General features: G+C 38.9%; 1 protein-coding gene across 1 annotated transcript; it reads left to right on the top strand.

The window, feature by feature from the left end:
* The first annotated feature begins 918 nt into the window (after positions 1-918).
* Positions 919-1,895, top strand: LOC123785334 (olfactory receptor 5AN6-like). The gene has a single exon (XM_045787067.2). The coding sequence runs from the start codon at positions 919-921 to the stop codon at positions 1,861-1,863; it is 945 nt and encodes a 314-aa protein (XP_045643023.2). The 3' UTR covers positions 1,864-1,895.
* The last annotated feature ends 21,592 nt before the right edge of the window (positions 1,896-23,487 follow it).

Here is a 23,487-nt window from a genome sequence, read left to right as displayed (position 1 = left end):
TTTATTTCTTAAATTCCACATGAGTGAAATCCTATGTATACCCATTATATTTCGATTAGAAAATCCACAAGATTTGGTGAATAGTATTTTTCATTATATTTAAGTTAGGAATGTTTTCTAATTTCTATTCTAATGCATTATTTGACTTCTGAATAGTTTAGAAATATGTGATTAGTTTCCAATTATGATGGTTCTTTAATTACCAATTTATTACTGATTTCTAGCTTAATCCCACTGTAGTCAGAGAATGTTGCATGTATGACCAACCCTTAAAGTTTAAAAGTTTTTCACAAACCAAAGGAGTGCTTCAAAACTATATTACATAGGTATTAGCTAATGACACAACTTCACTCAATACTTACTATATGCGTGAGTGGCACTGTACATAACTAAACTAATTTAACTTCAGCTGAACCCTATGAGGTAGGTTCTATTATCTCTGTCTTGACAATTAAGTAACTTAGGTAGAAAGAGACGAGACAACATATTCAAAGTCCTAAAGCTCACAGATAGCAGAGCCACATTCCAAAGATAGCTATGTGACATCTAAGGCCATGCTTTTTAGTCGCTAAGCTATACATAGGAGTTATAATCCCTTTAATAATATCCTGAAATTTCTAAAGCATCTTTAAGAAGAGTTTTCCAAATGTTATTATGCTTTCCTTTGTCCTTGTAAGAGCCTGGTGGGTTAACAGTGAAAACCATAATTATCCTCTTTTACATGTGGGAATATTGATGCACAGGACCATTGTAGCTATTTAGGGGCAAAGTTAAGCACGGTTATTTCTTCAAAATGGCTCAGTATTTCTCTTGGTTTTGTTTTTAGTGTGAGTAGAAGCTGTTAATAGAAATGGGGATAACAACTGACTTAAAGATTTATTCTCTTCTTTGTCTACAGATCCTAGGATTACTAATGCAATGGCTGGGGGAAGGAACAGTACAGCAGTTACGAAGTTCATTCTCTTAGGATTCTCTGAATTTCCAAAGCTCACCGTGGTCCTCTTTTCAATATTCCTAGGGATCTACCTCATGACAGTGTCCTGGAACCTGGGCCTCATCACACTCATCAGGGTGGACTCCCATCTGCACACACCTATGTACTTTTTCCTCAGTAACCTGTCCTTGCTGGACATTTGCTATGTTTCCACTATAGCGCCCAAGATGCTCTCGGATTTCTTCAAGAAGCAGAAATCCATCTCCTTTGTGGGGTGCACTGTGCAGTACTTCTTCTTCTCTAGCCTGGGTCTGACTGAATGCTGTCTTCTGTCAGCCATGGCTTATGACCGATATGCCGCCATTTGTAATCCTCTGCTCTATACCGCCATCATGTCGCCCACCCTCTGTGTGCAGATGGTGGCAGGATCTTGTGTAACTGGATTCTTTGGCTCATTTATCCAACTCTGTGCCTTACTTCAGCTCCATTTCTGTGGGCCAAATGTCATCAATCATTTCTTCTGTGATCTTCCCCAGCTGCTAAAACTATCCTGCTCTGATACCTTTTTCTTTCAAATCATGACCTCTGTTCTCACAGTGATCTTTGGACTCACATCTGTCTTGGTTATCATGATATCCTATGGTTACATTGTTGCAACCATTCTAAGGATCACATCAGCTGAAGGCAGGTCCAAGGCCTTCAACACCTGTGCTTCTCACCTGACAGCTGTGACTCTTTTCTTTGGCTCAGGTATCTGTGTTTATATGTATCCTAACTCTGGTGATTCCCCGAGCCAAAACAAGTTGGCATCAGTTTTATACACTGTTATGATCCCCATGCTAAATCCATTGATCTACAGCTTGAGGAACAAGGAAATCAAAGATGCCCTAAACAGATGGAAGAGGAGAATCTTTTTCTGTTGTTACTAATTATGAAATTTATTTCAGATGTACAGTATAGGAAAATGGCAACTAAAATATTGACCCACAACTTTCCTAATTGTGGGATAAATTATAGTTACTTCACTCTCCCAATATAAACCCATGACTGGCACAAGGACAGGAAAATGCAGGAGAAGTAACTGGAAGCTCAATATCTCCATCCCTCATCAGCTATGACCTAATACATCAATAGGCCAAATAATCCACAACTATTTTTGTAGCTAGTTGTGGTGGTGTAACCCTTCACCTTCAATATTCCATCCCTACCTAATGCATACTGCCTCAGGGATCAGAGATACCAGTACTGGTCAAGGCTGCCGGGAGACCAGTACCTGTCTTTATAGCATCTCATTTTAGTTAGGACAGGGATTACTATTAGTATTGAGAGATCTCTGTCAAAAGACTTTCCTGTCTAATTAGGTTAGTTTCTCAGATTAAACCTATTTTTTCACCTCTGGAAATTATGGATGAATTTCTTCATTTGTGGATTTGTCCAAAGCAAGAGTAACTCTACCTGATCAAAGATTTGTTAACTTCAAACAAAAAGAAATTTGTTGTAATAGGAATGCTGAACATGTATGTCTGGCATAGTTAAGGTTTGGTTGACTAGTTGGCTCATTAGCAATCCCTAGAAAATTCCTCGTCTGTTATTGCTGTAGTCATCCATCTTCACTGTGTAACCAGAAAAGGGAACCAGAAGTTGGCACTCTGCTGAGGAGGTGATCTAGTGCCTAATTTTGGCACCAACAACAATGTCTTCATGCTACTTTTTTCATTTTTTTAAAGTAGAACCAGGCTCCATCAGGAAGTTGTTTACCAATAATTAACAAATGGGAAGTGGTTGGTGAAATTAGATATAAGAAGCTAAACTTCTGGTTCATAAGGAAGTCTACATTTGGCTGTTTCCCTCATACCCTTGGTTGGAATTGCTGCAAGGTGAAGAGAAGTCCTGGAGAATTGAGACTGGGACAGAAATCACACTCCTGTTGTTTATCCTCAGATTCTGATTCCCATAATCTTAGGCCGTAGCCAGGAGCAATGCCTCAATATATAAAATTCAAAATCTCAATTATGAAAAATATAATCCTCAGAAAAGAGTGATATGGGTCTTAACTCAAAAGGGCCTATTTCCAAGAAGACCAGCCTCCTTTTCATTCTGATCCTTAAATCACCTGTAACATGTGGGTGTACAGGATACGTATCCTTGTGCGGGAGGAACCGTGGTACAGAGATTAATTAGTCATATAGAGGCTCAGTGGTTAGACAGACTTCTGGACAGTACTGTGTGTTTCTTTTTGTGTAACTACATGTAATTAACATTTTTGTCTTGATATTTTTAAAGAAATGAGTATACTTTATGTGATGTTGTGCTAAGGGAAACATCTGCATCTATTAATTCTATTATGCCATATCTCCTGGGTTTCTGGGTTGCTGCAGGAATTAGCACTATGACTGAGAATGGATGTACTCTGAGATAAGGAGTAAATCCTGTCTCCTGAGAAGTTATATTTTCCTTGCTGTGTAAGCAGAAGAGGATGAGATTTAATAGCCCCTAGGACTCTGGGCATAAGCTAAATGCTCCTCATTCAGTGCAGATTCCCGATTGGTTGTTTTGTTCATCACTATGCATCTTAATTATTTCATATCTTAAAATTATAAAATAATGTTCATTTTATACGCATATGTGTCCTATTTTTCATAAGCACTCTACTAATTTATTTTTGTTGAATGAAAGCAGCTTTCTGAAAGTGAACATAAAAGTGGGCTTTGGAGGGGCGCCTGGGTGGCTCAGTCAGTTAAGGATGTGGCTCATGATTTCAGCTCAGGTCATGATTTCAGGGTTGTGAGATCGAGGTCCTGTGTTGGTCTCTGTGCTCAGTGGGGAGTCTCCCTGAAATTCTATTTCTCCTTCTCCCTCTACCCCTTCCCTGCTTGCTCTCTCTGTCTCTCTCCAGTAAATAAAATCTTAAAAAAAAAAAAAGTGGAGTTTGGAAAATGTTTCTAAGTTTTCCGAGTTCAGATACATCCAGAGATGAGGCTCAGTGGGTTTCTATACCTACACAAGCACAGTGGCAGGAACATGAACGATTCACCTGACGTTCAGAACTCATTAACCCTGTTTTCGTCCGAGGGAAGAAACACAATGAGTTCTTTTTTTTTTTTACTTTTTTTTTTAATTAATGATTTTTTATTATATTATGTTAGTCACCATACAGTACATCCCCAGTTTCCGATGTAAAGCTCGATGATTCATTAGTTGCGTATAACACCCAGTGCACCATGCAATACGTGCCCTCCTTACTACCCATCACCAGTCTATCCCATTCCCCCACCCCCCTCCCCTCTGAGGCCCTCAGTTTGTTTCTCATAGTCCATAGTCTCTCATGTTTCATTCCCCCTTCTGATTACCCCCCCCTTTCTTTATCCCTTTCTTCCCCTACCGATCTTCCTAGTTCTTATGTTCCATAGATGAAAGAAATCATATGATAGTTGTCTTTCTCTGCTTGACTTATTTCACTTAGCATTATCTCCTCCAGTGCCGTCCATGTTGCAGCAAATGTTGAGAATTCGTTCTTTCTGATAGCTGAGTAATATTCCATTGTATATATGGACCACAACTTCTTTTTTTTTTAATAATGATTTTTTATTATGTTAGTCACCATACAGTACATCCCCGGTTGGACCACAACTTCTTTTTTTTTTTTTTTAAAGATTTTATTTATTTATTCGACAGAGATAGAGACAGCCAGCGAGAGAGGGAACACAAGCGGGGGGAGTGGGAGAGGAAGAAGCAGGCTCATAGCGGAGGAGCCTGATGTGGGGCTCGATCCCATAACGCCAGGATCACGCCCTGAGCCGAAGGCAGACGCTCAACCGCTCTGCCACCCAGGCGCCCCCTGGACCACAACTTCTTAATCCAGTCATCTGTTGAAGGGCATCTTGGCTCCTTCCACGATTTAGCTATTGTGGACATTGCTGCTATGAACATTGGGGTGCATATGGCCCTTCTCTTTACTACGTCTGTATCTTTGGGGTAAACACCCAGTAGTGCAATGGCTGGATCATAGGGTAGCTCAATTTTTAACTTTTTAAGGGACCTCCACACTGTTTTCCAAGTGGCTGTACCAACTTGCATTCCCACCAACAATGTAGGAGGGATCCCCTTTCTCCACATCCTCTCCAACAATTGTTGTCTCTTGCCTTGTCTATTTTTGCCATTCTAACTGGCGTAAGGTGGTATCTCAGTGTGGTTTTGATTTGAATTTCCTTGATGGCTAATGATTTTGAACATTTTTTCATGTGTCTGTTAGCCATTTGTATGTCTTCATTGGAAAAGTGTCTGTTCATATCTTCTGCCCATTTTTTGATTTGTTTATTTGTTTCTCGTGTATTGAGTTTGAGAAGTTCTTTGTAGATCTTGGATACCAGTCCTTTATCTGTAGTGTCATTTGCAAATATATTCTCCCATTCCGTGGGCTTCCTCTTAGTTTTTTTGACTGTTTCCTTGGCTGTGCGAAGATTTATCTTGATGGAGTCCCACAAGTTCATTTTTTCTTTTGTTTCTCTTGCCTTTGGAGATGTGTCATGAAAGAAGTTGCTGTGGCCGATGTCGTAGAGGTCCTTACAATCCCATGAGAGATGCTTTATTTTTATGTACTCATTTTTAACATGGAAAAAAAACTGGAGCAAAAAGTTTAAGTAATTGTCCCAATGTTTAATAGTTCATGAGTGGTATAGATAAGGTTGAAACCTGGGGAGTATGACTAGAATTAACTATTTACTACAGTGGGAATTTCATTTTTGTGCCTTTCTATATGGTGGCAGTATGATATCTACCAGTGTAGTTTTACCTCTTTGTACTTCATTGAATTTCTTTGCTTAAATCTTGAGAGACTTTCCCTAATCTGGAAAGTCAGACACTAGTCACTCATATTAAGGAGAAAGTTGCCACAATAGAACAAGGAATAAATGTTGAAAATTCTTATCTTTTAAAATTCAAAAGCTTTGGTTCAACTTAATAAAACCAAGTAAAGATCTTCCTCACTGGTAAATAGTAGAAGCCAAGAGTTGGGTGTGAATTCAGAAGGTGCGGATGTGTTTGGGTTCTTGTGCCCTTGCTCCCTGATCATTTTGGGTTAAACTCAGAGTCCAGAGAGATAAAAAAGCTTTTTGAAGATTCCAAAGAAGATACTCATGGGTGCTCCTTGACTGGAATACGAGCAAGCAACACAGGTCCTAGAGTTTGCCTATTTACCACATAAATACAAGGTGGTGGCCTAGAGTATGGAGCAGAAAAACGAAAACAAAACAAAACAAAAAGCCCAAAAAACCCAAGCTGAGAAAAGCCTTGACAAAGTCATCCTGAGTTTTCCACAGCTGCAGAAAAGCATGTAGGAGGGTCATGAAGTTTCCCATGCACCCCAACAGGGAGTGGAAAGTGTTGGTGGGTCAAAAGAGCCAGATGGTTAGAAGGAGGAAAATGCAAAATATGTGGATTAATGACAGAGACTATTAGGACCACATACAGCTCAGTCCACGGCTGGGGATGGGGCTGTAACTGGTTAAATGTCAATGGTCAAAGAAAGATCCTGCCTAAGAGCCATGTGAGAAAACTGCACATTGAGGGGATGGCGGACAATGCAGGTCTGAAAGCTGAAAGTGCTCTCTCCAATAGCTTATCACAAGCTCTGGAGCTTCGAAATAACCCCGGGATGTGAAAGAAAGAGAACATCTTAACTGACAGATTTATAGATATTCAGTAACTGGGGAGACAATCATGAGGTGAGTAACTTTACTTGGAAGTATTTACAAATAAAGGTGAATGCATTAAGTTTCTGTCATTGGATGGAATACAGCCTCAAAATAGAAATTATATTAAAAAGCAATAAGGAAAACGCATTTTTGCACACTTCAGTTTGTGGCATGAAAATATCTTGTTCTACATGAAGTTGACAGAAATGGGCCACAACCTAGTGGTCTGCTATTTCTCCTAGGACTAAATTCAGAGTTCAGAGCATATCCATAGACCATGATCACAAGAGATAAAGAGAAAAAAAGAAAGAACTGGCTTCTCTTCTTTTTTTTTTTTTTTTTAATTTATTTGACAGAGATAGAGAGACAGCCAGCGAGAGAGGGAACACAAGCAGGGGGAGTGGGAGAGGAAGAAGCAGGCTCCCAGCGGAGGAGCCCGATGTGGGGCTCGTATCACACCCTGGGCTGAAGGCAGACACTTAACAACTGTGCCACCCAGGCACCCCAAGAACTGGCTTCTCTCCTTAAAACTATGAACTATATGTTCTTAATTACTTAGACTGGGTGGCTACCCTTGGAGAGGTTGCCACGCAGAAGGAAGCAAAACGAGAGAGGGAAGAAGAGAGGGGAGGGTGAGAAAGAGAGAGAATATGGCAGGCAGGTTGGGGGGAGGGAGAGAAAAACTATTTTCCAGCTGAGAAAAGGTCCCAGACATACTACCATCTTGGAAGCAAGGGAGCAAGGAGTAGAAGAGCCAAACTTATGTAGTAAACTTTTGGTGAGGGCTCTAGCCACCATATCCTAGGACTTTATTGAAAGACCCTCCAAAACTAGTTGCCCACGTCTTATTATTACTACAGATACCACTCAGCTACTGCGGCCACCAGTATGTTCTGGTGACCCATCTTTACATAGCTGACAGGAGATTCAATCAAAGTATGGCATGGCCTCCCACATCCCAGAAATGAGTCAAAGACTCTTTCTAACTTGTGGCCAGTCCTTGACTGCCTCATTTAGACTTTTCAGCGACCATAGTGGTGGGAAGTTAACCAAGCTGTGCCGACTGTATTTTTTAGTCCAGATTAGAAGTCGGGATTTAGTACTCTCTTTGAGCTTGCCTAGGTGTCTAATTCATTGGTATTTACTCAGTCTTTACAAGCAGGAGTCAGCCTAGCAAGAAGTCCCTCTGGATATGGTTTCATGGTCTCCTCTTTTGGCCAGATTCTTATCTTGTCAGTGCAGAAAATCTGGAAGTTTAAGGGAGTAAGACACACAGCCATCTCAGATTCTGGGAACCTGACCAAAGAAGGATTTAAAATGTTTAAGGTAAATAAATAAGTAAATAAATAATAACATTTAGAAGATTTAGGCCTTCGAAAACAAAGGGTAACCTCACTAAAATGGAATCGGGAGGCCAGAAGTGGGTGCAGTATCACTCAAATGTTAATTACAGGAAGAATTATCAGCTACAGACTCCAACGGAAGTGTCAATTACAGACCCCAATAGAAGAAGTATCAACTGGAAAGAAGCATCAATTACAGGCCCCGACAGGGAAAAGAGGGTAGGTTTTATCTCCTACAAGAAATTGCCTCTGCAACTTAGCCAATGAGAAACTGTCATGGCACTGAATTCTTGCTTCTCTTCAATGGACTTTTGTTCAAAACTTCTCCTCCCAACTTCCTTCTTCTTCTCTAAAAAATAACATTCCTCTCCTTTGTTGGACTTTGGTTTTGCCATAACTTGCATGTTCCAAATTGCAATTTTGTTACTAGAATAAACCCATTTTTGCTGTTAGAACAACGGATAGTTTTATTTTTAAGGTTAACAGGCCCTTGGCGTCTCTGTTTAGTCCAGAACCTTAGCTATACATCCACCAAAGAGAGCCTTCGTGATCACTTCGTCCAGCCCAGCAGCACTGAACAGCACTTCTTGGTGAATAAGGCACAAAACTGCCACAGAGCCTTAGGTGATGAATACAGGGGAGATAAAGCATTGAGCTCCCCTGGAGAGTCAACAATATTAGTAGTAGTTTCTTGGTAGCAGGATTACAGGTAAATTTTTTCTTTTCTTTTTTTTAAAGATTTTATTTATTTATTTGACAGAGATAGAGACAGCCAGCGAGAGGGGGAACACAAGCAGGGGGAGTAGGAGAGGAAGAAACAGGTTCCCAGCAGAAGAGCCTGATGCAGGGCTCGATCGCATAACGCCAGGATCACGCCCTGAGCCGAAGGCAGACGCTTAACAACTGAGCCACCCAGGCGCCCCTACAGGTAAATTTTTTCTTGTACTGTATTCTTCAAGTTTCCTGTGTATTTGTTTTCAATTAAATTCGAAAGAATCAAGAACAGAGAAGAGCCAAGGGGGGTAGACTGAAGATGGTAAAACACACACCTGACGTCCCATCTACCAGCCAACTGTGGTGGTGTTCCAGCTGTTTTAGGATGTTCAGAACCTCTTGGCCATTCAAAAGTTACCAAGAACATCTGAACAGCCCTTATAAATCACCAAAGAGATTTATATCTGGAATTGATGACAACAACATCTGACATACAGCTGGGTGAAGAAATGCCAGCCGACCATGTGACACAGGGAAGACAAAGGCTCATTCCATGAGCAGACAGGCGTTGTGGTTGCAGAGGCACCCTCTTGCTTAGATCATTCTCTCTGCTCTTACCATTGTGGAAGAGGGTTGTTCCCTGCCAAATGAATGGATGACGGAAAAAGGGAGACAGTGATTTGGGTATATTCACAGGCAGATAAAGTAGGACTTGACAGCTCGCCTTGGAAAATGAATGACAGAAAGTGAATCACCTGTGGAGCCAAGCTCCAGTTGGACTGCAAGTGAATAATTTTACCTGTGGAGGGGAGGACAGCAATTCTTTATTTGAGATACACACGGGTAACGTAAGGATGAACACTGGTGCTGATTAACTTAGGAGCTGAGCCACAAAAAGCCTGAGAGGCTCTGTCATCATAGAAAAATAAGGGCAAAGGCATCTACTAAAAAGGAATAATACGCTGCATTCTAAAACTACACAATTAAAGACTCCACATGTAATTTCAGCAGCATCTGGTTTTGCAGTTTTCCTTGGTATTTGGGGTGGGGAGACCACAAATGTGTACATTCCATAAGCACCTGACACTCTCCTTTATTTTCCATGGCTATGACACTTGCATCTTTCTTTTGGAGTTAAGGACTCATACCATCCCAGATGATACATGAAAGACAGAAGTTCAGAGACAGCAGTACCTTGTTCGAAAATTTTTTAATTGATTTTTTTATTATGTTCAGTTAGCCAGCGTTTAGTACAACATAAGTTTCTGATGTAGTGTTCAGTGATTCATGAGTTGCATATAACACCCAGTGCTCATCACAACACATGCCCTCCTTAATACCCATCACCTGGTTCCCCAACCCTCCAACCCCCTCCCTTCTGTAACCCTCAGTTTGTTTCCTGGAGTCCAGAGTCTCTCATGGTTTGTCTCCCTCTCTGATTTCTTCCCATTCAAAAATTATAGTCAACATGCCAATAAACTGCAGTGGGTGTAAGGGATCTTTTTTTGGGTGATGGAAATATTCTAAAATTGGATTGTGGTGATAATGGCACAGCTCTATAAATCCACTAAAAATCACTGTACACTTAAAATAGGTGGAGTTTATGATATGTAAATTATGCTTCTATAATACTCTTGAAAACAAAAATAATATGAAAAAAGGAAAAAAGAAATGTTTTCAAGCAGTACCTGGCTAAAAGAACATGAATATATCCTATTATGCTCCAAACCACAGAAAGGAGCTTAGTATAAAATTCTTTAATCATCAAACCTAACTGATACTCACTCATCTTTTCACTTACGTCAGTATTTAGTGGGCACTTACTAGTGGGCCGGGTGCTGAGAGAGATTAATACCATACAGATCCTTCCCTAAGAACCTCACAGTCTAGTAAGGGGCATGATGTAAATAAAAATAAATAATTTTAATGCAATGTGATAAAATGCAAAATTTAAAGTATATGTAAAATAGGTAACAGTTTTTGAATCCTGCCTGTAATGTTCAAGGTAGATACAGACCATTATAACCAAAAGAGCTCATAACCACTAAATATATGATAAAGAATTTGCCACACATCATTGAAAAATATAATTGCTTTTTAAATTTGATGGCAGGATACTTAAGAAAAAAGTTAGGTCTTCAACCATAAATTAAATTTTGGATTGTTTAAGTAGTTAAAAAATGTTAAGCCAAGAAAAAGTCAGTGACAAATAGGCAAGTACTTATCTGGACTCTGAACAGGGAAGAACTTTGCTTAAAGTCAATGAACGAACTTAGAGCAGCAAGAGTCACTGTGAAAAAAATGAGATTCTTTTTAATGTTAGGAGATTTTAAATAAAATCAAGTGCAAATGAAGAGCTAGGAAAATGCATTTGCAGCAATGGAGTAATGCTCCTTTCTAGAAATTTATTTTACAGAAATGATCTGAAGTTCAGAAATTATTTGAAACTTTAGACATTGATTCAGAATGGTTTTTCATAGCAAAAACTTAGATTCCATTTAAAATCTAACAGAGGTGAATTGTTTCAGGTGGAATATTATATAACCCCCAATACTTAAGTTTATGATGATGTTTATGAGTCATTTAAATATGCATTGTAACATTTGAGTGAAACACATACATTGTAACATTCATGTGTAACAGGAAAGACTGAAAAATATCAACCTGGAATGAAAGATTTTAGATTAAGATGATGCATGAAATGCATCCGCATTCTAGTGATTCTTCGGTCTAAAGAAGTTTTCTAAACTTGAAGGTTCCATAAAGTGAAAATGGAATCAGCAGGGGACGTCTCATGTTTTTCTAAGAGAACAATTACCCTGGACAGGTTAATTAGCTATCCTGTCTCCACCTCGGATCCTAGGGAGGCATTTAAATGAACCCCAGGTGAAAGTACCTCTCTTATCACGGCTGCACAGGAGAGGAAATTTCCTTTAGAAGACGCTTGAAAGATGGTGTTCAATGAATCTGGGGCAAGAGTCCAGACCTGCAGGGGGTCACAGGTGCTGCTAGACTCCCAGGCCATAAACAACCAGCAGTAGCCCACCTCCTGCAGACACATCTTGGTGAGGTTTGCGGTTGGAGGCAGCAAGGGCAGTGTGGGGGCAGCGTGCTAGTGTTGGTGTTCAGGGACCCCACTTCAGATTTGGGAACCTCTTTCCTCCATGTAGCCATATATTCCCACCATCTTCCTGTTTGTAGGCTGTCTTCTCTCCACTTAGACTTGCTCAGAGCTCAGGTCCTTTCTACTGGGGAGTAAAATGTTTCCCCTCAATGGAAAGTTTTAACAGAAACAAAAAGAAAGAGTGACGTGAATAATATCTTGCATAGTTAGGAACTTGCTATTGTATTGAGAGTTTGGTGTGATTTTTTTTAATACCTCACACCCCCTAGCAGTGCTTTGGAAAGGTTGTGTTTATCAAGACTGTATTTATTAAGTAATAGTTAGTTCATTTACTATAATTAAAACAGTGTTTTAATTTCTATTTGCTTTAGCAGTATGATCAGGAGCAAAAGATTTTGGAGTTTAGCAGACCTGGTCCAAAATCTCAGCACTGTCACTCATCAGCTGCTTGACCTCGAACAATTTACTTAGTCTCCTTGTGCCTCAGTTTATATATATATATATATTAAGGAAAACAATGCCCATAGGGTTGCGTGAGAATAAATGAGATGTACGTGAATTTTTGAGAATGGTGCCTGGCACAAACTAAGCAATCAGTAAACAGCAATGATTTAACTTAAAACAGGTAAACTAACACCAACTGAATTAATATAATTCTAACCCAAAGAAAGAATATTGACATTTTAGTGATTCTATGTTATTCATATCCTGGATACAGTAGATCCTTATTTATTATTAGGAACATTGAGAATTGCTCTGCATTCCTACTTTCCAAGATCCTGTAGCATTTCTGGTATGTTTGGAAATAATTGAGGTGAGAAGTGGCTTCCTACATTCTTAACCATCCTTTTAGTTCTTACCTCTTTAGAACCCCTGCTTGGTATTTTAGTTGGAAAATTCTGTGGAATTTCTAATTTGACAATGTTAGCCACTCCTCTCCATGCACTTAACATGCTTAAGAAACCAATCACTTTGTGACCAATTACCATTTCTTAAGATACCTGCTTTGCAAGATCAACTTTCCTGTTTTTCAACCAATCATTTACACATTATCTCTAATGTCTTCTAATTGTATGGAACAGGAAAAAGAATCAGGGAAAATGACTGTGTTTCAGTAACATTTGATTCTACCCTGAGGTAAAATCTTTAAGAAAATTAAAAAAAAATATATGATTGACAGTAATAACGAGAACCCGTGGCCTCAATTTTAAATGATAATAACATATAATAACTCTTCCCATGGTTATTTATTTATTTAATATTCAGTTAGCTAGCATATCATTAGTTTTTGATATCGTGTTCAATGATTCATTAGTTGCATGTAACACCCAGTGCCCATCACAACACGTGCCCTCCTCAATACCCATCACCTGGTTACCCCATCACCCCACCCCCCTCCCTTCTGTAACCCTTAGTTTGTTTCCCAGAGTCCAGAGTCTCTCATGGTTTGTCTCCCTCTCTGATTTCTTCCTGTTCAGTTTTCCCTCCCTTCCCCTGTGATCCTCCGCACTATTCCGATCACACTACAAGACCTAATTGAAAAACGAAATGGCTTATCAATTAAAATTTAGTCTGCAAAGATACCAAGTACTTAGTTTGCTTGATTTGTTTTTCCTGAGTAGTCAGTTGTCTTAAGTTTTTAGAAAAATGGCTTCACAGTTCCAAATTGTTTTTGTCAACCCTATTCAGCCTTTGGAAAATGCTGGTAAATTTTTATTACAAACATTTGATTCTGGGTAGGTGCCTAGAGAGAACAAGACTTTTTTTTTTAATCCATTAGCCAACATATAGTACATCACTCATTTTTGATATAATGTTCAATGATTCATTAGTTGCCTATAACACCCAGTACTCATCCCATCACGTGCCCTACTTAATGCCCATCACCCAGTTACCCCATTCCGCCCCCCTCTTTCTGCAACCCTCGGTTTGTTTCCCAGAGTCAAGAGTCTCTCATGGTTTGTCTCCCTCTCTGATTTCTTCCCATTCAGTTTTCCTTCCCTTCCCCTATTTTCCTCTGCACTATTCCTTATATTCCACATATGAATGAAACCATATAATAATTGTCTTTCTCTGATTGACTTATTTCACTTGGCATAATACCCTCCAGTTCCATCCATGTCGATGTAAATGGTGGGTATTCATCCTTTCTGATGGCTGAGTAATGTTCCATTGTATATATGAACCACATCTTGTTTATCCATTCATCTGTTGAAGGACATCTTGGCTCCTTCCATAGTTTGGCTATTGTGGACGTTGCCGCTATGAACATTGGGGTTCATGTGGCCCTTCTTTTCACCACATCTGTATCTTTGGGGTAGATATCCAGGAGTGCAATTGCTGGCTCATAGGGTAGCTCTATTTTTAGCTTCTTGAGGAACCTCCATACTGTTTTCCAGAGTGGCTGTACCAGCTTGCATTCCCACCAGCCATGTAATAAGGTTCCTCTTTCTCTACATCCTTGTCAACATTTGTTGTTTCCTATCTTGTTAATTTAGCCATTCTAACTGGTGTGAGGTGGTATCTCATTGTGGTTTTGATTTGTATTTCCCTGATAGCAAGTGATATTGAGCATTTTTTCACGTGTCTGTTGGCCATTTGTATGTCTTCTTTGAAGAAGTGTCTGAGAACAAGCCTTCTAAACTCACCCAATGACAATAGAAGTGGGTGCAGAAATGAAATATTTGTTTTTATACTCCAAAAAGATAATGCCCAATTCAAAATATTTATTAAGCATATTTTGTGAACTTAAAATGTATATTAAACATATCATAAATAGTAGAAAAATTCAACCACATCTATTTCTGTGTGTTCAGTGTCATTGTCTAGGATCAATATTCAGGGCCAGAGAACAGAGAGCTTGGCCAGGGTTATACAAAAATGTCTCTGGCTTTCAGGAAATTAAAACCTAGCTGGGGAAATCACTGTATATTATTTTTGGTGTCATAAGAACAACATAAGATAAAATTCTCCGGAGTTTTAATATAAATTGAGTCACAGAGAGGAGGTAAATAATGGATCATTTATTGAAAGCCTATTCTGTCCCAGATAATTTCCTTTTTTTTTTTAAGATTTTATTTATTTATTTATTTATTTATTTATTTATTTATTTGGCAGACAGACAGACAGCGAGAGAGGGAACACAAGTAGGGGGAGTGGGAGAGGAAGAAGCAGTCTCCTAGCAGAGGAGCCTGATGCGGGGCTCGATCCCAGAACGCCGGGATCACGCCCTGAGCCAAAGGCAGACGCCTAACGACTGAGCCACCCAGGTGCCCCAGTCCCAGATAATTTCATCATAATATTAATAGCCACTAGAGAGCAACCTCCCACTCTGTGCCAGGAATTGTGTAAGGTGTCTTATATGCATGATCCTGTGCTACTGTCGCCATGACCCTACAGACAATCCTTATATCCCATTTGATGATTGAAGAAATTAAGGTTCAGAAAGATTTAAGTAACTTGGTCAAGGTCACACAGTAAGTGATGTTGACCCAAGACTAACACTCATGTTCTTCCTCCTCTTCCAAGTCTGTTCTGAGGTTCATATTTATTCAAGATCATACTTAGAACCCCTTTTTGAAAAGGTCATTCTCAGAGTTCTTGATAACTTGTGGTATTTCTCAATGAACATATACATTTGATGTTAGCTTATGATTGAAGATTAAGTTGAAAGTGTAATTAGCCTCTTTAAATTAGGATAACCATGTGGGATATTGAAGTTATGTTTTTAAGTAGATCATTGTGAAATAATTATAGGAAACACCTTTTTCAAATTTAATGTGGCAGACTGAAAGATAAAACGAGGAAGTTGCTAGCATTGTGATCCTTTTACAGACAAGGGAAACTGAGCCTTGGAGTTAAGTAGCTATCAATTTGGCAAGAATTCACCATTATTGTACTGAATCTGCAAATCCACGGACATGATGTATCTCCCCATTTATTTAGATCTTGATTTTTTTAAATTATTCTTGTGGTTTTCAGTTTAAAAGTTCTGTGCCTAATTTGTTTGATATACACCTATTTTGGGCCTTTTGTTTCCCTGCTTTACCTTACTGCATTGGCTAGAACTTCAAGAACTGTGTTGAATAAAAGTGGTGAGAACAGGGTCACTTGGGTGGCTCAGTTGGTTAAGCGTCTGCCTTTGGCTCAGGTCTTGATCCCAGGAGGATCATGACCTACATTGGGCTCCTTGCTCAGGGGGGAGTCTGCTTCTCCCTCTCCCCCTGCCTGTGCTTTCTCTCTCTCTCTCAAATAAGTAAAAAAAAAAATCTTTAGAAAAAAAGTGGTGAGAGCAGTATACTTGTCTTTTTCCTGATCTCAAGGGAAAAGCATTCAGTTTTTCATCATTAAGTAAATGTTAGTTGTAGGTTTTTGGTAGTAGATACTCTTTATCAAATTGAATAAACTCCCCCTGTGCCTATTATTCTGAGGGTTTTTTTGTTAATTATGAATGGATGTTGAATTTTGTTAAATGCTCTTTACATATCAATTGGCATAATCCTGTGATATCCCTTTTTTAACCTGTTAACGTGGTGAATCGTGTTGATGGAATTTTGAATATTGAACCAGGCTTACATCTGTAGAATAAACCCTACTTGGTGATGGTATATTTTCTTTTATATATTGTTGAATTACATTAGCTAATATTTTGCTAGAGATTATTGGGCCTATCTTCATAAAGGATATTGTTCTGCAGCTAGTTTTCCCTTCCTCTCTCCCTCTCCTCTTCTCTCCCCTTTTGTACTGTCTTTGTGTGCTTTTGGTATCAGGATAATACTAGTTTCATAAAATGAATTGGGAAGCGTTCCATCCTCTCCTGTTTTCCTCTCCAATTCTCCTGTACAGAATTGGTGTTAATTCTTTTTTAAACAGTTGGTAGAATTCTCTAATGAAATCATCTAGGGCAAGCAGAGAGTTTATTTTGGAGTATTTTTAAATTACAAATTCAATTCTTTTTCCAAATTCAATTTTCTTAATCATTATATGGCTAGTCAGATTATCTATTTCATGTTGGGTGAGTTGTGGTAGTGTCTGTTTTTTGAGGTGGTTCATTTAGTTTGTCAAATATATGTGCGTTGACTTTTTCATAGTATTCTTTAATGTCCTTTCAATGTCTGCTGCTCTTATTATTATTTATTTCCTTCTGCTTGCTTGAGTTGTATTTTTTTCCTTTTTTTTCCTATGTGTCTTGATTGGGAGCTGAATTTGTTGATTTGAGATTTTTCCTCTTTTCTAATGTAAGCATTTTGTGCTCTCCACATGGTTTCTACCCACACTGTGGTGGTGTCATTTTTGTTACTGGCCAGTAGGTATGGAGGTCCTGGTTCCCTACTTTCACCTCATCAAGGGTGTTGGGTGCTATGTTATAACTGAATGTGTGCCAAGTCTGTACTCCCCATTTGGTCTTTGCGGGCTTGGGTGCAGGTGGGGCCACACAGTGCTCCCTATGGCTAGAGTTGAGTGTTTACTCTGTAAATGTTTTCTGATTGCTGGGTTGCCCCTTTCCTGGCCTTTTGCCTAGAGAGCTATGGCAGAGCTATTCTGTCTGTGCCTAACATTTCCAGGTTGCTGGCCTCTCCCAGTTCAGGCTTGGGATAGACGAGGCAAGAAGAAAACCAGGGAGCTCATTATTGTGTCATCCCTGGAGTCTCGAGGTCCCTTGCCAGTCTGCCTTCTCTCTCCATCTTACAGAGTCCTTTTATGTTTATAGGTATGTACTGTCCAGGGTTTGGTTACACACAGTGGGAGGAATAGGGTTAAGTATGTTTAGTCCATCTTCTCAGAAGCCAGTCCTTCCTTAAATTTTAATGGACTGGTTTTCATTTTGTCTTTATAGAGGTATTTGAAGGGATATTCAATCTGAAAATAAGAGACATAAAGTGATTTAGCTTTCTCATTCATTTAGGTAAAACCTCTTATGTTTTATGCATGAAAGTCTAATCAGTGATAAAAGAATAAAATTATTCTGTCCTTTCAACAATCTTAAAACAACAACGACCAACTTCTCTGGATCCAACGTGCTCTGCCTGCCACAGCCTCATTTCTCTGTTCCCTGTCCAGTAAATCTTCTTGGAAAACCATCTGTACTATTACCAGCTCTCAGGATCCTGTCTCACTTGAACCACTCTCTTCAGGCCATCAGCCCATGATTCATGGAGACTGCACCTGTTTGTCCAGACTCCCAGCGATGTCTGCATTGTGAAGTCCAGTAATCAATCCTTGTTTCATTTAGCCCAGCTGACCACTCCCTCCTCTTGGACACACTGTCCTCACGTGGCTTCCAGTCCATACAGCCTGCACTGCTGACTCTTCCTGTCATCCTCGACCTCTTCCAAGCAGCCTAGATCTAGGCTCAATCTTCCCTCATTCATTCCCTCAATGATCTCATTCAGCTTTTAGCATTACCCAGATGCTGACAACTCTCAGTGTAAATGTTTAGCAGAAACCCCTCTCCTAAGCTCCGTATTTCTGTATCAAACCACCTGGTCAGTATTTGTATTTAAATGTCTATAGATCTTTCTTATACGTGTCTAAAAGTGAACTGTTGATTCTCCTCTACCACCATCTACATCTGCTCCTCCTCCCCATTTCCCCACTTTAACTAATGACAACGCTATTCTTCCAGTTGGTCAGGGCAAAAATCTTGAGATCATTCTCAAATCCCTTTGTTTTTTCATGATCTGAATCTAATCTAGTCTATAAGAAATTATTTGGGGTCAATCATTAAGATATATCCAGGACCTGACCACCTCTCACCACTTCTGCTACTACCCCAGGGTGAGTCACCATCAGTTCTCACTTGGATTTCAGCAGTAGCCTTTAAGTTAATCTCTGTCTCCTATGCACTTTGTCCCAGCCACACTTATGATCTTTGAACACCTCAGCTATTCCCAACCTTGGGATCTTTGCATAGGCTGTTCCTTCTGCTGAGTATGCTCTTCCTCCAGTTATATACACCTCCCTCAGCAACTTCAAGCTTCTACTCCACTGTGAGTTCTCCCTGATCCCCTCCCTGACCCCCGATCTGAACTGCAACCTGTTCTCCCTCTCCCCAACACCCTGACTCCCCTCACCCTGTTCAACTCATTGCCACTGCACTCAATCATCTTCAAACTATAAAACTTACTTATATTTATTGTTTATCATCTGTTCCCCTACTTTGCTGTGAAAACTGAGTTAATTCATACATGAGATCCTTTAATAGTATTGAATGAAATTTAATTTTAATGACACCTAGTTTGTGCTAAGTAAATGTTAGCTCTTATCATTGATATCTGATGTTATACTACAGAATATTTTCAAAGATCTCACATTAATGTTTCTTCTCTTCTCCACTCACTGGAAAAAAGACACTTAATTAGGGTTAGATTAGTACCTGGACTATACCAAGGTCTACATGCATTTTCTATACTGATCACGATGACAGTGATTATTATCTAAGTGGATAAGGCAAGCAATCATGGAGTGAAAAAACTCAGACATAAGGGAGTTTCCAGGAAGATGAAATACGATTACTGTGTAGGATGGAGCTAGTAAATGGACAATTCGTAAAATATTAATAAAATGTAATGAATTACTTTAAAATGCATATATTCATGCTTAAAATTATTTTTAAATAATATTTTCTTGAAATATTTTATAATATTTCCTAAAAAGGCCTTTCTTAAAAAAAGGTATTGCATCAAAAGATATGAATGTTTTTATGACTTGGCTTGTTGCCAAAAAGAGATATTTATAAATATTAGGAAAATAACATGTTTTTTTAAATTTTTTTTTAAAGATTTTATTTATTTATTTGACAGAGATAGAGACAGCCAGCGAGAGAGGGAACACAAGCAGGGGGAGTGGGAGAGGAAGAAGCAGGCTCACTGCGGAGGAGCCTGATGTGGGGCTCGATCCCATAACGCCAGGATCACGCCCTGAGCCGAAGGCAGACGCTTAACCACTGTGCCACCCAGGCGCCCCAGGAAAATAACATGTTTTAAAATACTTTAAATACTGGAAAAATACACTATAGTTTTTGTTTGACGAAAATCTAGGATTAAGCATAATTTTGATGTTAATGACCTATTGTGAGTTATAGTTCTTGTTTGACAAATATCTAGGATTAGGCGTAATTGGGATATTTATGACCTACTGTGAGTTTTTGGGTAATTACTGTTATGAAGTGTATTAGGGTAGGAGCATTAATATATCATAATTTACTTGTTAACTCTTTAGCTTTTTGTTTTTTGTGCATTTGATTTTGAATACAAAATGTATTCAGGTAAAATGGAGATCACAGTGTGTTTACCTTTTTGCTAACTGGCTTAGATTGCAAATGATGGCTTAGATCTATTACACAGGAAAGTGAGTATAAAAACCCTACTGACAGTTTATAAGCAGGTGCTAGCACAGTATCAACTAACTCTACTGCTTCTTGATATACTCAATTTCCTTACAGACTCCTGAGTGGTAAAATATGTTGGATTCTTCCATTTTAGGAGCCAAGAGCAATCAATTAGTTGTCTATTCTAGAGACACTGCCTCATTTCCCTTCTGATTGAAGACACGCTTTAGTTTGTTGCTTGAAGAAAGTAATTTCCCTTTCTAGAGAGCAAGTACTTTCTCTACACTGTTCCAGAAGAGGAAATTGAATAAATTACAATTCCACAAATATTTAATGCATACTTACGTTGTTTGGTTCAGCCAATGAACTAAGCCTAGGTGTGGTATACTGTTACACTAATGGACACCAATGAATCATATCTCCTTATATCTGTCCTCTTGTATTGTCCCCTTATACATTTATTCTTTGCTAGGCCATGTGACTTGCTTTTGCCAATGAAACATCAACACATATGATGCAGGCAGAGGCTTGATGAGCACTTGTCCTTGGGGCTGGCTCTTTTGGAACCCTGTGATCACACTTAGAAGAATCTAGGATTCTCTCATGTGGAGAGAGAATCTCAGCCCCCTGCCCCCAGTCATTTAAGCCATCACAGGTGAAGCCCAAAACAAGGGAGTGAGGGCATCTTAGACCATCCAATCCCATTCAAGCCACCAGGAGAATGCAGCCACATCTGGGATCCAAGCAAGGTTAACAGACAAACTAGTCAACCAAAAGAAACATAAGAAATGATAAATCACTGGTGTTTTAAGCCAATAAGTTTGGTTTGTTACATAACCATTCATAACCGATATATTAGGTGTTAAATATTAAAAATTTTTATTCTTGGCCAAAAGCACAGGCTAAGGTCTAGTGGAAAAACACATGAAAGTAAAATAAAAATAGTGAAATTCTTATTCTACTAGAAAAATATAGGGGTAGTGGGAGTTTAGAAGAAAGAATTCAAATTCAAAATAGGGAAAGCTTTCCAGAGTAACTCTTTCCTTTATACATTGTGTATTTCTCTGTTCATACTATTTTCTTTGCCTGCCTTTCTGAAAATGTATGAAGAGCTATAATGAATTGTCCCAGGAGCCATTTGAAATACTTATTTAATCTTCTTTCTACTGCTTCCCAAATGATAGTCTTACTCGTGCCTTACAGATGTTAGATATTCAGTGAACATCAAATTATTTTCTGAGCCACAGAGAAACGTTCTCTGTAGCTCATAAATAGTGATTTAATTTGAGCTTTATTATTAAGGAGAAATAAAAGTAAAACATTTAGCTCGTGGGATATAAAATTTTATTTGGGAAATATAACATGGTATTAAGGGAAAAAGGTAGAAAGCAAGAACAGAAGAATGACTGTTTCTTGGTACCATGTACTGTTCCCTTGGGTTGTAAACATATGAATAATTTATTACTGCTATTTGTTTGTTCTCCAAAAGTTTACAAATGGTGTTTACATGTAAAGCCACTGCTCACCTGCCTTTATTTTCAAACTTCTAAGTCTATTTTTACATTTTATTTTTGCATGGGATTCTTAAAATATGTCTGCAGTTAATTTCTTTACTTTTTTTTTTTTAGTATGTTCAGTAAGCCAGCATTTAGTACATCATTAGTTTTTGATGTTGTGTTCAATGATTCATTAGTTGCATATAATACCCAGTGCTCATCACAACACATGCCCTCCTTAATACCCATCACCCAGTTACATCATCCCTCCACCCCCCTCCCTTCTGTAACCTTCAGTTTGTTTCCTGCAGTCCAGAGTCTCTCATGGTTTGTCTCCCTCTCTGATTTCTTCCTGTTCAGTTTTCCCTCCCTTCCCCTGTGGTCCTCCGTGCAGTTAATTTGCATAGTAAACGATTCCAGAAGACCGTAATATTGCCCCTTCAAGGTTCAGTATATTTACTGTTCTTGATGTCATCCATTTGAGATCATAGGTGATAAGATTGCAAGGGCTGCTTGGCCAGCCCACGCATTTCATATGCCTGAAGGAAAGTAAGGGAGCAGCATTTATCCTGCTATTTGGGGCTCTTTTTTTCTAATCATGGCCAATGATCTTGACTGTTGTATGTTTGGTTTTGAATGAACAATAGGAAGTGAAAACCAACAACAAAAGGGAAAAAAGTAAAAATAACTTTAGGAGTCAATATGAGATTCTCTCTGTTTTCCACTTATATAACTTTTCTCTACTACTGGGTGGTTTGTTGTTGTTGTTTTTTTTTTTTTTGGAAAGATTTTATTTATTTGACAGAGAGAGAGAAAGCATGAGCAGGGGCAGGGAGGGGGGGAGAGGGAGAAGCAGGCTCCCTGCTGATCAGGGAGCCCAATTTTGATTCGGGGCTTGATTCAGATCATGACCTGAGCCAAAGGCAGACGGTTAACTGATTGAGTCACCCAGGTGCCCCAGCTCAGAAATATATTTAAGTTATTAGCACCATCCTTCAAAAAGCTATCCCAAGGAAACCCAGGCCAGACCTTCGGGACTCCAGCACTTCACTCCTGTTGAAAACTGATGATTAATAGGACGCATTCAAATTGGTCGAATGTTCAGACTTCCATAGGAAGCAAATAGGTAGCTTCCTGTTTATGGCCTCAATCTTCGTCAGATCAGTTTGGTCTGTTCTGTAGCTCTGAGGGAAATACTGGCTGGGACAGATCGCTCTCCGGACTTAGTATTCACATACTTTTCTTCCATTAATGTCCCATTAATGTTCATAGGTGTCTGTTTTTCCTGGTAGCTTGGAGGAGGGATACATAAAGCTGCAGAGCTGGCAAAAGTTTATCATCTACTACTGGGTGTTTTAATCATCATCTTTATCTAAATACTTTATTTCATTTTCCCCCATCGGTAAATAAGAAAATAAGAAAAAATATAATGTATATTTTACTGTTTCTGTCTTATCATTAAAAAACACCTTTTATTTAAAATATGTCAATGATATAAAAGGATAAAAGCAAATCAACTTGACTGAAAGCATTTCCTGTAATTTCAAAAATAACCTTAAGATTTCAGGATGGCCAGGTCACATGTACCTTCAAAACAAACATGACAAAATATACCACAGCAGCTAGTGTTTCCAAAGAAACCTTTTCTAAATTTCTTGAATTATAAATTCTTTATGGATTTTGCTGATGGGCTCTTTCTATTTCTACTGAAGGGTGTTCTAAACATATAAACCTATGATTCAGATTTTACTGTGGAAACATAGTCTGGATCTTGTGGCCTCATCAGGGACACTGATAGATAATATTGAGTCAGCACAGTTTTCCCTTCCAGGTAGTTAAATAATCCTCTTCTTT

The sequence above is a fragment of the Ursus americanus genome, chromosome 24, assembly GCF_024610735.1.
Source record: "Ursus americanus isolate L20-20 chromosome 24, mUrsAme1.1.p, whole genome shotgun sequence".
NCBI lineage: Eukaryota > Metazoa > Chordata > Mammalia > Carnivora > Ursidae > Ursus > Ursus americanus.
Note: the sequence above shows the minus strand (reverse complement) of the source record. Positions and strands in the feature narration are given on the sequence as shown.

What these genes read in the sequence shown, in the direction of transcription:
- LOC123785334 (XM_045787067.2), top strand. Translation starts at nt 919, where the DNA reads ATGGCTGGGGGAAGGAACAGTACAGCAGTTACGAAGTTCATTCTCTTA.